The sequence below is a fragment of the Thunnus albacares genome, chromosome 14, assembly GCF_914725855.1.
Source record: "Thunnus albacares chromosome 14, fThuAlb1.1, whole genome shotgun sequence".
Classification (NCBI taxonomy): domain Eukaryota; kingdom Metazoa; phylum Chordata; class Actinopteri; order Scombriformes; family Scombridae; genus Thunnus; species Thunnus albacares.
The window spans coordinates 2,933,762-2,951,389 of record NC_058119.1 but is presented as its reverse complement, the minus strand read 5'-3'; the positions used below and the strand labels follow the sequence as shown (position 1 = coordinate 2,951,389).

General features: G+C 38.4%; 1 protein-coding gene across 6 annotated transcripts in view; it reads right to left on the bottom strand.

Moving 5' to 3' along the window:
- The window catches only part of ltbp1 (latent transforming growth factor beta binding protein 1), a 153,853-nt gene that overhangs the window by 48,981 nt on the left and 87,244 nt on the right, over positions 1-17,628 (bottom strand). For 5 of the 6 annotated variants that reach the window (XM_044372810.1, XM_044372805.1, XM_044372806.1 and 2 more), the window contains 3 exons: positions 16,195-16,254; positions 10,140-10,262; positions 6,097-6,264 (listed from right to left, as the gene is read on the bottom strand). In XM_044372810.1, the coding sequence (XP_044228745.1) occupies positions 6,097-6,264; positions 10,140-10,262; positions 16,195-16,254 (351 nt within the window). The remainder of the gene's footprint in view (positions 1-6,096; positions 6,265-10,139; positions 10,263-16,194; positions 16,255-17,628) is intronic. The other variant, XM_044372809.1, reaches the window with a different exon arrangement.

The window sequence follows — 17,628 nt, the reverse complement described above, 5'->3', positions numbered from 1 at the left end:
GTGCCACATTTTTTCCACCTCTCTACCCTTACACGAGCATATTTCAGAAGTCTTACATGGGATAAGGTAAAGACATTAATGAGATACTGAAAGAGAGAAAACTACAAACTAAATTAAGTCACATGGAGAGTCAATAATACAACAATAATCCAGTTTCTGGAAAAAACAAAAAAACAAACAAACAAACAAACAAAAAAAAGCAACTTGGGTTTCCAAGCCAAGCATTCTCCCTCAAACTTCAGCTGCACCACAACTGATAAACCTAAAATTACTGGGGGGCTTTAGTGTTAAAAACAAGTGTGGCGGATTAGTTTGCATTTCAGTTGTTTATCTAAAAGCATTCACATTGAACATTTGGCAGAGCTGTCTATTATGTCTTCTGATGTATTCCATTGTTCTACAATCACTGAGACACCATGGGAATGTGAAGTAGATAACAACTGACATAAAATTGACCTATATGCTGATGATGTTCCTGTTTTGGACAGCCATCAGACACAGCTTAATTTGAAGGTACAACGATTCTCCAGAGAGCCGCGACCCTGAAGGACCACTCCTGAGGTCGCAAAATACAGAGCAGTATTTAACAGAGCCAGAGGGATACTTTGGGATAAGCCAGGAGTTCAGTATGGACTGCTATACCCAGTGAAGCTGAGGGTGACTCTCTGCTTCTATAAACACAGGGACTGTGTTTACAGATGCGAGGAAAGCCCAGGAGTTCGCCAACCTTTATTTGGGCACAGGCAAAGAAGATGCAGAGGATCCCACGACAGACAAAGCTGCAAGTGCTGCAAGTGATTGGATCTTGTTGGTAAAGTAGGCTAGGATCTGGGCAATGTTATAACTTTTAGCCAGTCAATGTTAACATATTTTTGTTCATTTTTTGTTTAGGCTAAATAATCAGCTCTCTTTAAAGATTACATATTCTGTTATTGGTTGTTATAAAATGTAAACTCAAGCAAACCTAGACAGTACCCTGTGCCCTACTCTGAAGGAAGCCATTATAAACAAAAATAACTAAACAGGGAAAAAAGAGAAGAAGTAAGTACCTATAGATCATTATCACTCTTGACATATGACCAAAAGATACTGGGTAAAACTCAGCTCTTTATTTGGTTAACTTATCAATCCCAACCAGACAGGCTTCGTACCAAACAGGCACTCTTCCTTTAATCTAAGACGTCTTTCACTCTAAGAGCCAGAAAACAAATGATTTGTCTGTCCTCTCCCTCGACACAGAAAGGGCTTTTGACCAACTGGAATGGTCTTATCTTTTTGCAACCCTGAGAAGGTATGGTGTTGGCAAACAATTTGAAAAATGGCTAAAACTCCTCTACCATGGGCCTTGTGCTAGAATCAAAAGATACAATAAGTAAAATCTGACTATACGCGAATGATATCCTATTTTACAGAACCAAACCGCAATGTTCTATCCGGGCTATCTTAGACACCATCTCTCATTTTGGAATGTTTTTCGGGCTATAGGATTAACTGGTCTAAGACTGAACTAATGCAAATCAAACTGCATGACCCCTTAGTACCGCAAAACTTTCCCTTCAAAATCACAATGACAGATTTCCAGTCACTTTACAAAGCCAACTTCCCCCCTCTTGTGGCAAAGTTGCAAAATAGCATTCAGGTTTGGAAGTCTCTTCCTATCTCCCAGGCGGGAGGGGTCAATGGAATAAAAATAGTTTTTCTGCCGCAAATTCCTTATCTATTTCAAAATAATTCAATTTTCTAACCTAAGAAGTTCTTTAAGAAACTTGACTCCATCATTGTTCCATTTCTATGGGACTATAAGGCTCACAAAATTAATAAGGTTCACCCCTATAAATCAAAATTAGATGGGGAAATTTCTTAACTTTATTGCTAGGTCTGTGCACTTCGCACTATTATTAAGTGGCTAGGTCATACTTTTACTTACCCCACCTGGATCAAAATGGAAAGAGAGGAATATACCCCTTATCAGATAGGTGCACTGATCTTATCACCGACAAACATAATTCATAATTCAACCCACAATAACATAATTTCCATAAGCACTTGGAAACAGATTATATCCCATTTCGAAATTGAGTTCATATCCACTTTCCTACCAATAGCAGGGAATGCCTGTTTTGTCCCTTCTACTTTAGATTCAGGTTTGACACAATGGAGAGATCTGAGTATCCAGCAGGTTTGAGACCTGGTTGTAGACGGGAGTTTGCCTGTTTGTCTCCTTCAATCACCTTCAGGTCAAATATGGTCTCCATAGAAACAATTTCTTCAGATATTTGCAGGTTAAGAATTATGTTAAAAAATACGTACCTACTCTAGAGAAAATAGAACCAGCAAAGTTTGATGGATTCTTTAAGATGGGAAGCAGGAATAGACACCTATTATCTTTATAACTCATTATTCAGAATCACACCCTCTGTGCAGGGTATATATAAACACAACATTTTATATATAATATAAAAACACACGAGGAACATAGGCTGGGTACAGAGGTAGATGGTGAGAGAATATATACAAACGCTCCGACAACTTTAAGTACTGTCTTCATTACACACATAATCTTTCCAGATGTATCCCCAAATACCATATTGAAGAAGCCACTCTTCTCCACAGTTTATTCAGTATATTCACTGTCCTAAGTTAACTCCATTTTGGACTAATATATTGCAAATTTTATCAGATATGTTGCATTAATGGAACCTGACCTGCTTCTGGTGGTACTTGAAGTCTCCAATCAGTTTCCCTGCTTAGTAAATGTCAACAACAACAGCTATGTTATGCACTTATCATAGCAAAAATACTTAATATTAATGTTTTGGAAAAAGGCAGAGGTCCCACCTGTCAAATTATGGCTGTAAGAAATTGTAAAACTTTCTCAATTGGAAAGAATACGGTTCTCGCTATTAAACAAACTGATATAGTTCAACAGGATTTGGCATCCCCTTCTCCAATACATTTATAGCTCAAACTGATCAGTTGTACAATATTGATGTGAAGTCCCGGGTAGGGAGGAGGGTGGTGGGATAACTGGACTGTTGTATACATGTCTTTTGTTTTTTTCTGTCCTCTTCGTTTTTCTTTTTGATTGTTTGTTATATCTCTAACTCTAAAGCAAGGACAAATTTGTAATAATGAACATATTTTATGACTGATTCCACAATAAAAAAAAAGGTTTAAACTAAAAACAATCACTTGTACTCAAAGTATCTCAAAAGGCATCCAAGAATGTGTTAGTGCAGAGAGTTCAGGCTTTGACAGAGACAAGGCTTATGCTCGTTCCAAGACTAAATGCCCTTGCGTAATGGAATGCTTGGCTTGGTTTCATCACCCGCAATGGTACAATATTTTTGTGTAACTGTAAGCATGAGGAAGCAGCAACCCCTTCCCCCATCCCCCTATCCTCAGTGCTTAGTGTGGAAAACAATATGCAGTTCATTCAAGTAGTGAGAGACGTTGGTAACACTGGTAAAGGAAATAAAAGGTCAAAGGGCACAAGGAGCATTGTATGACTTACCATCACATAGATTTATATTGACTGACAAGTTATCTTATTAGCACTATTTAGATCATTTGAAGTAATAAAGAAGATTACTGAACATATGAATAGAGATGAACTTGACAAGAAGTCAGAAGTTCTGACAGAGAACAAGTTTAACTTTAACTGAGTAATGAACTTTACTCACCAACAAACTGACAATCTGACGAAGAGAAAGTCAAACTGTAAACCATGTATTCCACCTAAATCTCCACACACATCATCACCAAACATATTGCTGACAAAACATAAGTTTTAAAGGAGCCATGTGCATTCCACGACCAAACCATTTCAAATACATCATTTACAATACACAGGACTCTTAGAGATGTAACAAACTGCAACTGCCCAAAACTAACAATAAGTGCCTAACTGCCCTGACATTATGAAATCTGTGGAAATAAAATAAAGATAAACAGGAAAGTGGCAAAAGTGGATGGTTGCAACTACTGCAAAAGGCTTTGCTAATGTAATCTTAAAGTAACTCTAAAAGCAACTAATTAGCCAAGCTGTGAAACCCATGCAGACAGAAAGTATTAGAGATAAAAGAATGGGACACAAGTTTTTTGGGTTTTTTTGTACTTTCCTGTCTTTTATTCATGTGCAGAGTCCTGAAAGATCAAGTTGTTTTGTAATAAATAGTGCTGGAAACAGAATGTTTTAATACAATATAGATATGTATTTAAATACATGCAAATGCCTTCATTAAGAGGTCTCTTGCACAAGTGCAAGTGCATAAATTTATATTGCCGAAGGCTTTCTACTTCCATGTTTCAAAGTTTATTGTTACATAATACTGCCCCAGTTCAAATTTTGTTAAACTAAAAGTTCATCAGGTTTGAAACACATAATATTTCAAGAAGTTGTGAGTTCTCATTATGAGAGAAACCCTACAGTGAAACCCTCTTATTCTGAATATGTTGAGGTCTATGTTGTGCCCTTCCATAATTCTGATCAAATTCACATTCAGTTTAAAATAACTCTTCTCTTCTCTTCTAAATATTTACTGACAGGCTCTGTCATTAGTTATAACAGTATAATCCCCAAAAACAGAACATTTTGCTGATGATGAATCATACCAAAATTCATTCACAAAAGCAGTAATTTCATGTGGCCTTGCTTTTTAAAAAAATGCACCACTGTAATAGACTTTACATTATATTACAGGTTACACAGCACTAGTTATCTAAAATATGTTTATAGCTGGTTTGTTTAGTTTGGGATGTCAATTCGTCATGCAATGGTCAGCCTGCCACAGAGTTTTGACTGGCAGAGCTAATAACCAACCAATCTCAAACATACACAGCAACAGATGAGCAACATGTGGCACTGTGGATGTTTAAGGCAGCACTAATTGGCTGTTGTAACTCATTAAAAAGAAAATTGGGTTGTTCATCCAGCAAGAAATGTTGGGCTTCACCTCTGCCTCCAATTATTTTCATATATATAAGGACACCTGTCTCCATAGTCCAGAGTGCTACTACTATTACAGTAATCTTTCATCAAAATACACTCTGGATGGCAGTGGTATGAACATGGTAAGCTTCTAGTGAAAGAGTGCTGCTTAGTATACCTAACCCCACTTTAACAATAGACTCCAATGTTTTGTAACAAGAGTCTACAGCCATGCTAGCGGCTATGTTGGGCTGTGCTTTGAGCTAAATGCTAATGTCAGCATGCAAACATGCCCACAACGACAAATCTACCATGCGGGTGCTTAGCAGGCATAATGTTGAACATGATAGTTTAGCATGTTAGCATGCTAACATTTGCTAATGAGCACTAAACACAAAGTACAGCTGATGCTGATGGGAATATCATTACTGTTGCAGGTATTTGGTCGTAAACCAAAGTGCTGGACAAATAAAAATTTGGACCTGATGGTGGCGCTAGATGAAAAGATGGGAAGTTTATTACAATTCATCCTGAGGATAGATGTGTGAACTACATTTAATTGCAATCTATCAAACAGATGTTGAAATATTTCACTCAAAACCACAAACCACCTCATTGTGGCTCTAGAAGAAAATAAGGGGATCACCAAAGTCATTAGAGTTCATTCTTTGGGAACCATGAATGCCTGAACAAAACCTTGTGCCAACAAAGATGTTAATTTTTTCAACATCTCACTAATGTGAATTTGATTAGGAAAAAGTCAGGAGATCAGATTTAATGCCAATCTATCCAATAGATGCAATAGTTATTGAGATATAGGTATTGAGATATTTCAGTCTGGACAAAAGTGGTGGACTGACCAACAAAACAACAGATTGACATTGCCATCTCTAGAGTCATGGTGCTAGCATGCATAACACTTTAGAAATATGGTACTCAGTTTCCCTATGCCTGTGGCTTGTTAACACTGGCCCACTGGGCAGAACTCAGTGCCTCTGAGATGCATTGAGGTATTAACATCTACTGATTTGCAAGGTCAAATTAAACTGCAGGATTGTTGTATGGTGTTTGGCATGATGTTTTCTCCAAAATGATGAGAAAAAAAGTTTGGGGTCTTTAGTTCTCTTTGAGAAAGGATAAAAGTCTGATGTGGCTGGGGACCTTACCTGTTCCAGGAGGGGGACATTTGTCGCAACGAGGGCCCCAGGCTTTGCCCACACTGCAGCAGCAGAGCTGTTTGCTCAGCTGGGCAGACACTGGGTGCAAACACTGTCTCCCTGAGCTGACCAAACGGAAGCAAGCCCCCTTCTCCTCTTGGATGGCAGGCGTGTTGGCTGAAGAGGAGCGCAGGAGGAGGACAGAGAGGAGGAGGGGGGAGGCGTAGGAAGTGGTGCACCAGAGTGTAGGAGACATACATGGGGGAAAGAGAGGACAGAGAGTGAAGAAATAAAGAGGTCCCCTTCACCAAAGCAACCTTCCCTTCTCACCTGCACAAACTTCTGCCACAGTCTAAACATATTTCTAAAACAACACCAGAGTGCATTAATAAAAATCTATATTTTACAGTGAGAAGTCAGGTAACCACATTTTGTGGTGACATGGACAACAATATTGAAACAGTTAAAGCTAAACACAGAAACACATTTAAACAACAAAGCGCAGACTACATGTTTTTAGAAAGGCATCTATGTTTCCATCTATGTTTCCATGCCAATGCTTCATGCACTATCAAAGTCAAGCGCTGGCATGCAGGAGAGTTTGCCTTAGCTTGTGTTTTCCAAGTCTTACTGTGTAATCAAACATCTTCACAAACAAATGCTAACTGGAAATAATTCTAAGTGGAACAGAGACAAAATAATGACCTCCAAGGGGACCCAAGAATGCTCAGTTCAAGTTTTCCTTTTTGCCAGAAATGTTACCTGGAGTAAATCATTTCAATTACTGGTTAAATACTTGACCTATTTCCCCAACAAATAATCAGATTTCAAAACACCAGGACTGTTGTAAAAAGCCGACTGAAACTTTAAGGCTTCAGCTAATTCAGCTAAAATTCAGTCAAGTGGGAAGTTTAAGTGCTGTATTGATGCTGTCAAAACAGACAGAAAGGATTCTCAAGTCCCTTCGTTATATATGTTAAGTGAATGGGTACACAATCAAACCATTGGCCAGTACACTTTAACTTGAGCCGTAAAGGAATAGTTATACTAATTAACTTTCTGTTTGAGGGTGAGATGAGAATATCGACTCTCTCCAGCTCCATTCACTCTCTTCCAGCACACAACTGTTCCTATACCACATATTGTTTTTTTTACATTTCTGTTTCTGTACTGATTGAACACACAACATCCAATGTGTCAATTAGTGACCTTTAGAGGTGCTGACAGGCTTATTTTTCACTTTGGACAGAGACAGGCTAGTGGTTTCCGCCTTCTTCAGGTCTTTATGCTAAGCTAGGCTACCATGCCCTGACTCCAGCTCCATACTAAATGCACATACATGAGTGTGGTATCAATTTTCACATCTGACTCTTGGAAAGAAGGCAAATAGTTATTTATCCCAAAATGTTGAGCTATTCCTTTAATGCTTCCTGACTCCTCATAATCGGTGTCTAGAGTCCATTATGACTTAGAAAGGCATATATCTACATAATTTATATGATTTCCACATAACGTCCCACTCTTCACAATGTATGTTAGATCAAAAAAAAAAGTCCAAGGAACTTGACATAGACCTCCAGAATGGAATTGTGTCAAGGCATAGTCCCAGCAAAGGGTATAAAAAATGCTTTCACATTTAAAGTTCCCAGGAGCAAAGTAAACTCCATTATTGTGAAACTGAAGAAGTCTGAAACCACCAAGACTCTTCCTACAGTAAGCCATCTGGCCAAAATGAGTAAATAGGCAAGGAGAGGCTCGGTCAGGCAGGTAACCAAGAACTCAATGGCCACTCACTGCAGGGTTCGTCTGCAGAAATGATACAACCTGCCAGAAGGAAAACTATCCCTGCAGCACTCTGCCAGTCTGGCCTTTATGGCAGAGTGAGTAGATGGAGCCACTCCTGAGTAAAAGGAAGATGACAGCCAACCTGGAGTTTGCCAAACTGCACTTAAAGGACTGTGAGAGCATGAGGAAAATGTTTCTGTGGTTTGATGAGACAAGAATTAAGCTCTTAATGCTGGTGCTTGGTCTTAATGCTGTGCCAAAAAACAGCATGGTGGTTGCAGAATCATGCAGTGACTATGCTTTTCATCATGAAGGAGTCATTGTCTGATCAGGATTTAGGGAAAAAACATGAATACAGAGAATTCCTCGAAAAAAAAACCCTGCTCCAGAGCATTCAAAATGTCAGACTTGGTGTGTCTTCATATGCTTCAAGCAGGATTTAAACTTTTCTCTTATGCTCTCTTTTTTTAAATTCTACAAATGACTTCCGTCACTTGTACAATGCAGTTCAATTCCTGGACTGGCAGGATAAATCTGGGTGGGACAAGTGAAAAAGCAGTGCTTGTCCCAACCTCATTACCACCAGTGAGGTGTGCTTGAAAAAGACCCTTCACCCAAGCTGCTCCAGTGGAGCTGCTCAGTGGGCAGCAGGTCAGACTGTGGTTGTACTGGGCAGCCAGGTAAAATGTGTTTACCTTGTTTACATGTTGGCTGTGTGTTGGCAAGTTTTTAGATCCTTGTCTAATAACTCACTGTGGCTTTTTCTTCTTGTTCTACTTCCTCTTAAATATTTAAATGAATTTACTATAACTGCTACACAACAAAGTCTCCTGATGGTTTATCAGTACAAAGTTTGGAATGTGAGCCAGTTTGCGTATGACTAATATATACTGTATGAAAGAATGAAAAGGAACGCAAGGGTTAAACTAAACTCCAAACCACAGAGATTCTGTTACAAGCCTCGAGGGTGCTGAGAGTTCAGCACAGCAAGACTTTTATAAATGTTGCCAGTACAGCCACACATGTGTTCAGCCAAACAGTTTGGTGGTTTGAAGGAGTGGATGGTTACAGGTTGGGGCTGGTCCGCCCTGCCATCAAGCAGGGCCACAATAGCATGGGTCAGCGCAGTTATTCCCAGCTGTGAGGCCATGTTCACAACTTGGTGCAGCAAAGTAGGCTATACTGGGGCAGAAGAAACAGCCTTAGACTTTTGCCACCATGACCTGGCCCCAAACAAATGGGAGAAAATAGATTGATGAAAAAAATGAAATTGGATGGATGACGCATGAAGCACAGATAAGTCCATCATGCTTAGTAAAAGGCAAAAGGAATCCGATTTGTTTTGTGTTAACTTCATTGGTCCTGCTCTTCAGCTACATTTGGTCACAGTGAATATAAAGAAGATACAAGTAAATCACTGGTCTTTTCAGTTACAGGTGAGCTATGTGCTTGGAGCACGTGTGTTTGCACAGCTGTTGGAAGTCAGCAGTAACAATAATGAATTTTTCAAGTCTCCTCTGCTGAGCCCCTTGAATTAAGCCCTGATGCTGATGAATGGACACTTGGCTTTCATTAGCCACAAGATAAAAAAGAACCAGGACACAACCCCAGTCCCCAACCCCTTCACACTTTCTCCATCTTCTTCTCCCTCTCTCTCTCTCTCTCTCTCTCTCTCTCACTCACACACACACAAACACATGTGCACACAGAAACTTGCAGCACTGCAGAACCAGGGAACACGTGCCCACAGCATGTCAAGACGAAGGGTCAACATCATGTTCAACGCTGATCACTTTAGCAATTGTGACATCTGTCCTGCTCCTTTTATATGACAGACATGAGATATGTTGAGTTTAGTTATACATTCTGCCTTGGAGTGCATGCTTGAGGGATAATCTGATTATACAATAAACATCATGCTTTCATACATGCACTGTATTCATATGCATATCATCAAACACACACTTGCATCATTCCTAGCAGCCCTTGCTATGCTTGTACTTTGGCGCAGGTGGCAGGGGAAATAATGAGACTTATATTTCCCATGTCTTCTGTCATGAAGTGATGGGAAAATATCAAACTCATATAGGAAAGCTTTTGAATGAGCAAATCTGTACGTCAGAAACCAGCATGCAAATGTAATGCATTAATTTCTGTCAGTATAGGATTTCTGCTCAGTCTGGCACTGCACCGGTGGATGTTCTGGGTTTGGATGATAATGAATAAGAAAGTGATGAGAGAAAGAAATGTTAGATTGCAGGACTTACATATGCATGTGGTGAGCGAGGGGTCGGGGACATAGCCAGGTTTACACATGCACCTGAAGCTGCCCACGGTGTTCAGACAGTTCCCATTAGGACACACGCCCTGTAGCTGGCACTCATCCAAATCTGTGAATCAGTGAATTAAGGAAAAGCATGATCAATTCAGGGATTTCTCAAAGGATTTTGCTTAACATTGCGAGATGGGACACAGACATTTTCACTACTTTTTCAAAGAACATGTATCAGCACTTGTATCCTAGGATTCATATGGATTCCCAGATCCATATGAAAGTTAAACATTTCTAATCATTTCCTATTGTCAATCAACAAAATTTGAGGATTGTGCACCTTAGCAGATGTGTGTGCTGCTTTACAGTTTCATTCCAGTTAAAAAAAAAAAAACAAAGCCTAATTTATTGAAAGTTACATTTGATATCACACTTTAAGCCTGCTGAATTTAATAATTTTGTTTCGGACATTTAAGTTCATTTAAGCACATTTTCTGTGTAAACTGTGGTGGTGTAAACATACAATTGTCAGGAGCCTTAGGGCAGTTTGGGACCCAAGCTGGAACATGATATCAAATGTTGTTGATTTTCTATGGTCTGTGTGTTTCTGCTCACATCTGAACATTTCAGTTCAGTTTCATTTCAACTTTATTATGATCCTAGAGGGCAACTGTTTTGCAGGCCAAGAGCAACACAGCAATAGACAGCACAAAGAACAATACAAAGTTAAAAAAAAGACATAATCAAACACACATTGCAATGGGTTGTAGTCTGGGGTAAAGTAAAGTGCATTACAGTAAAGCATTACTAGAGCAAAGTGCGAGTACCTATCTAACAAGGTAATAGCTGTTGGAACAAATGAGTGCTTGTGTCTGTTTATTTTAATCCTTTGTATCTTGAAATGAGTACCTGAGGGGAGTCTGGAACACTGAGTGCAGTGGGTGGTCAATATCAAGAAGGATGACATGGGCTCTCTGCGGGGCTTGTCTCTTGAATAATTTTGTCAAACCAGCCTGACTCCTATAACCTCCCACAGTGCTTCACGATCTGGCTAAGAGCGTTTTTACTTTTCACACTTAGAACCAACAAAACATAGAAAAACACAATACTGACTGAATAAAAGGTTTTTAAAACATGGTCATTAGTGTCTTGTCAACACTGAAGGACCTCAGTTTCCTCAAGCAAAACAAGTGTTGTTGAACCTTCTCACATAAGACATCAGTATTTGTGTCAAAGCACAATTTGCTGTCAATGACAGTTCCTAGATACTTATATGTCTCAACCATTGACTGTATATAAAGATGGACATCATGACAGCTCCCCAAAAGTGAAGCCAAAACATCTTCATTGCCCACTGGTGTCTGGCTGCAATATAGGTCATAAACCCCGTCCCCTCCATGTTAGCAGATGGAACATGAGCCAAACTAAAAAGTCCACGTCAAATACATTTTTCCCAAAGACGGATTTCATATTAGGTCGTTCTTATCATGCTGATGTTTATCAAAGTGCCCATTTTTCTGATACGTTTGTTTTTAATTAGTTATTTGACAATATAAGAAGGGGTGTGACTTCATGATTAACAGCCGCTCTCAAACCTCTGTCAGGCTGTCATCCCGCCACACGACTCTATTGCGCAGACTCTGGCTCCAAATGACATCACACAAGCAAGATGGCAGCTCCCGGAAAGGAGATATTTTGGTTTCACTTTTGCACAATGGTAGGAAGTCTCAACTCTCTACACCACCTGGCCCTTGACAGTGGTATGTAATGTAAATCCAGGAGATTAGGGATTTTGACACAAACTCTTCTTTCACTAGTACCTCAAAGCATTTCATTACTTGGGATGTAAGGTCAACTGGCCTAAAATCATTAAGGACCTTGGGGTGTTTGACTTTTGCTATTGAGCAGGACTTCAGATGGAGAGACTGCTTGTTTCCTGTGGCTATTGACCATGAACTGACATCTGCTGCAACACAACCTCCTGACAACTTTCAGTATTTCATTTCCCAAAGGAAAGTTTAAAGATCTACAGTTGACATGATTAAGACTGAAGACTGTGTGATACTGTGTGAACAGGCATGTAGTTGACCTTGAGTTTAGATTGTTTTGTCAATGACACAAACAACATTTTAACAACAGAGAGCAAAGATCCAACAGAACACGTGATGTTTTACCATTCAACTGGAATAATGGTGCTTTTTGTTGTTTGCTTTTCAGTCTTAAAAACAAAGAAATTCCAGAAATCTCGGCACTGGTTTTGATCAATACACCTATAAACCCTGACAGATACATCATGGTCATTACGGGTTACTGAATGGTAAAAAAAAAAAAATTACTTTTTGCCAATTTAAGGGTTAACTCTGAACATACTTGGACCATTTATCAATATTAGTCCAAGAAATAAGGCAAGAGCTTACAAAGCATGTTAAGTTAGAGAAGGAAGCTAACAGAAAAACTGCCCTTAGTGGTTTGCAGTATCAGCAAAGACAAGCAGCAGAATTTCTGCTTACCATTCAACATCAGCATAAAACGTGGGTTTTGGGTACATCCACGTCATGTATGTGCATTCTAACAATTAAATCAACATATAGAAGATGTAGCCATGACTTTAAAGAATAAGTAGCAATACTGTCAACAAATCTCATGAAAAGACAGATATCAACAATGAATTGATCTGCTAACACATAATGTGTGTCTATCAAAGCCTGATATATCTTATTCCTGTGTGCCATAGAGCTCATGTTCCTTCATTAACATGAACACACACAATGTCGTTTATTTTGATTCATACACGTCCTACTGCCAGCAATACTCACTAGAGCACCAAATACCCTATTACCTCCTGACTAACGGCTAAAAACCACAGCGGCCAGCTGTTTTAGGAAATTGCTGAACCTTTTCTTAAAATGAAACAATATAGAAAGATTTATGTCTTAAGTAGTAAGTTGGAAGTCAGAAAGTATTGAGAGAAAGACTAAAGCATTGATGGTTTTGGCCTTTTCATGGGATTTATTGACAATAGGAAAAAAAGAGAATAATGCCAGCCTCATCCTTTAAAGCTGCAATAATATATATTTTTATATTACCAATGTAACAAATGACTATGTGTAATGTGAAAAGGGGTCACTCATTGTGATGAACCCACAGTTCACCATCAGTTCACCATAAGTTTAGAACATTAGCATGCTAACATTTAATGAAAGTGCAGCTGAGGCTGATGGGAGTGCTAACAATTTTGCAGTTATTTGTCATACAGAAATTTGAACCTGATAATGGTGCTGGATGAAAAGTTATGGGACCACTAAAGATATTACAATTCATCCTGAGGGGAACATGAATGTCTGTACCAAATGTCATTGTAATCCATCCAATAGTTAAGACATCTCACTCTAAACCACATACCAACATCATTGTGGCTCTAGAGGAAAAGTCTGGAGATCACCAAAGTCATTGAGATTTATCATCTCTGCACCATAAATATATGCCCCAACTTACACAGCAATTCATCCAGTAGTTGGTGAAATAAATCAGTCTGGACCAAAGTGGTGGCCCAACTGACAGAACAACAATGTCATCCCTACAGTAACGCCTCTAGTATGTCAAATGTTGCAGAAATATTTTTTTGTCCTATCCCAGCTCACTTTTGATGTTTTGAAACTCAACTATGAAATGTGTTGAGTTTTAGAAAGTCAAATTCCTTCAGTGAGAACAGACTTGGCCCATATCACAGACTGTGACTCATGTCTGTATCCCACCATGACATCCAGTTTATAGGTGAAAGGGAGCACAAGCTTTTCAACCAGTATGTTTTAATAGGCTGTTGACAGCCTACTTGGTTGGTCTTTTATTAGTTAGGTTGTCCACATTATCCTGTTACTAAAATCCAAGTCACTTTTATTACCATACAAGCTTTTGTAAGTTTACAGCATAGGACAGGAAAAACTGGGTACACAAGATGAGAGCATGGGATGTGCGTCAGAAGTACGTCACATCATCTGCACTGTGAACAGCCAGTTATCACTCATTCTTCATCAACCATTTTTCACAAAACAACACATATTACATGCACTGGGCATGATCTCCAGGTAGGTCAACCCTTGCTTGGACAGTTTGGAGTATAAAGGTCACTTAAGTAGGGTACCTGAAAGAGAAGTACTTTTATATGTTAACTTATAATTTTTCAATTGATGTCTGAGGGATGGGCCATATTAGAATCCCATATATCATTAGACATATTGTTATTTTCCTGTCAGTTTATTCTTTAACACTACGTTTATAAAAATGTGTTATTTTATGTAGAAATTTTAGGCAAGAGTATGTCTACCCCAAACCTATCCCCATCCTGAAATAAAAAAATTCCAATCAAACCTCACTTGTATCATAAAAAGTCATCACATACTTCACATAAAAGTGAAGTTTCAGAGTGTCAGACATAATAAGACTGTGAATGGCTCATTTCAAACCAGACTGTTGACTTTAACTGACCTTGACTAACAGTGTTTTGAAAATGCTTTGAACTTATGATTGTACAAAAAACTACAAAATAAAAACTAAACTTAAACTCATTCATTACAAAAATAAAAAGTTCTAAATGTGCTTTAAAAAAAACATAAACACCGAATTCCAAACCAAACAGAATGCAGATCCAACTGGACATACTGTCGTTCCAAGACTAAAAGAAAGGAGGGGGCTGTAAGAAAAACGATAATAATAATAAATAAGAAGAAAAGGATGTGGTGAATTATAGTGAGTCCCAGCACCTCCTGAGGGATAGCCAAGTCTAGGGCTCCACACACACACACACACACACACACACACGTCTGGCAGCAGTCCGTATCGGCAGCAGACCCTCTCTCCCCTGTCAGAGCCCTTCTGCTTCCAGCCACAGAGCTGGCGAACACCATGGATAACATGGCACCAAGCCACCATTGCTGGTGGTAAAGGTGAGTCCAGCGCCCTCTATTGGTACTGTAAGGAACCACAAATCATTGCGGCCGGTGACTTCTGTTTCCCACTTGTACACAACATAAAAATACTGAGCTTCAAAGTTCATTCATGACCTTGGAAACAACAGTTAACAAAACACTCTCCCCTCAAGGTCCATTTAGTAGCTGATCTGGAGCTTTTAGTCACATGATCTTCATGAGTAGATGGACTATGCCCAGCTGAGTTTTGCAGTAAGAAGCTTATTCCATGGCCTTCTGCCATTAAGCAATTGAGAGCACAAAATGCTTCTTTTAAGTGAAGCTTCAGTCCTGGTGTTTTGTTCCAAAGCTTCTTCACTGCTTACACTAGAGTGAGTTCATATAAAGAACATGTCTGCTTATTAGACTGTTACTACCCAAGAAATGTCCCACAGATTGGCCCACCTGTTTGATGGACATGACATGTGTTCAAATTAAGCCTCAGATTAGCACTAACCCTGCATAACAGCAACCTAATTTAAATTGCATACATGTCTGTCATATCCCTGTTGCTTACTTTCAACTTGTAACCACTGCTCCAAGCCAGATGAAGAATGCCGGCATGTTCTCCTTGACATATTCAAATAGTTTACACGGGCTAAAGCACCTGCAATTTTGGGCACAGATAATTTAGGCCCCATTTATACTTGTCATTTCAAGTGTCTCATATCTAGATAAAATCCAGATGTAATTTAATGAATATGCTTCTCTCACAAATCTGACTTGGGGTAAGCCCCATTCCAGCCCAGAGGGTGGTGGTAATGCACCAGAAGCTGTATTGTAACTGCCAATTTCTCAATCAGATTATCCTGCATCTGTTATACTTCTTGGCTTTTTAAAAAACTTTTTCAGGAAGCTATCAGATCCACCGAAGATGCATGAAGTGGCTAAGTGTAAATGGGGCATTATAGTCTCTGTTAGTTGTGTTATGAGTTCATCAGCTGACTGACTGAACTCAGACTATTACCTTTGTTCTACAATCAGACATCAGTACTGTTACATGTGTGTATGGTACATACATGCAGAAAGACTCTACATTATTGGCCAAAATGCAGCATGTTTGAGTACCAAAAAAGCACATCTTACCTTGGCAATGAGAGCTGTTGATTCTCTTATAACCCGGGGGACAATCTGTCAGAGGTATAGCTGATGTGAGGAGAATGTAGAGAATAAAAGAAAGAAGATGGGGAAAACATGAGTCATTTTATTCAGGCATTTTAATAATAATCATTTAAATAATCATAAACAAATATATTACAAACATGTTTCTTGGGTTTCAGTTCGACTTGATTTCCTGTGTTACCCTATTATTCACAGGTAATCATCAGTGACATTTCTCTTGCAGAGTAGCAGGTTTCATCGTGAGATAGTCATACTGTCTCTTGAACTTTTCTGAAATGTTAGGATCTGTTGGTATTTTTGTCACGCTACTGATCCACAAAGCAGCTCAAAATTCAGTAAAACCCCTGTTAGTTGTGATAAAAGCAGCTTTTCAACTATATGCAAGCACCAGCCTCTCAGATCAGTTTCAAACAATAGTTTACTTTCCATCTTTTTCAATGATACATTTACATAAAGTATCAATTCTGTTCCACATGTACTGTAATGTCTTCTCAGATGTCCTGTGTCTCAAATTGCCCCATCAATGTTTGAAATAATTAAAATCTTTGAAATAATTAACTCTTTGTTCCCTAATTTTTCAAAGATGTCTCCTTAACTATTTAAAAAATCTTAAAAGCTAAATATATATATATATATATATATATATATATACATACATACATACATACATATATATATATATATATTCTGAGTGTTCAATATTTTCACATGGGAGGCTGATATAAGCCTGGTCAGATTCAATACCTTTTTATTTCAAACACATTTCATACTTGGGTTCGTATTTGTTAGGTGCCTGTTTTTTTTTTAATGTTTGCATTGTTTAATCTCTTATTCAGAACTTATAACTATAATTTTATCATGTTTTGTGTATGTGTGTGATTGGCAAGTACATTGCGATCTTTTAATCATGCATTATTTTTCCTCAGTGTCAGCGTTAGCAGCCAAATTATTTGTGCTAAACGAATCAGGTACATTTTGTTATGGAAGAGGGCAGAAAATTAAGAAAAAGACATACTTTTGTTTAATAAATAAATTAATAAATAAAATCTCATTATAATTTTTCTTTTTTTTGAGATTCAAAATGAAGCAAGTGCATTTTAGCTGCATCCAAATCAGCAGCATGAGCAGTAATTGTATCTCACACAACTCAAAAGCACCTCCAGTCATACTCGTATTTATATACCTTATTCAACACAATATTTTACAAGAAAATTAAACTGAAACAAGTGCATACTGGAAAAAGGCTGAAATTAAAAATCTGATGGTAAAAAGAATTATTGCATTAATATTAACGTCAACTCATGCCCTCCAATCAATAAGTGTCTTGAATAAAACTGAAAAGAGAATAAATTAACTAATAAAGAAGCAGATGAATAGATGACAGACAAAGAGAGATAG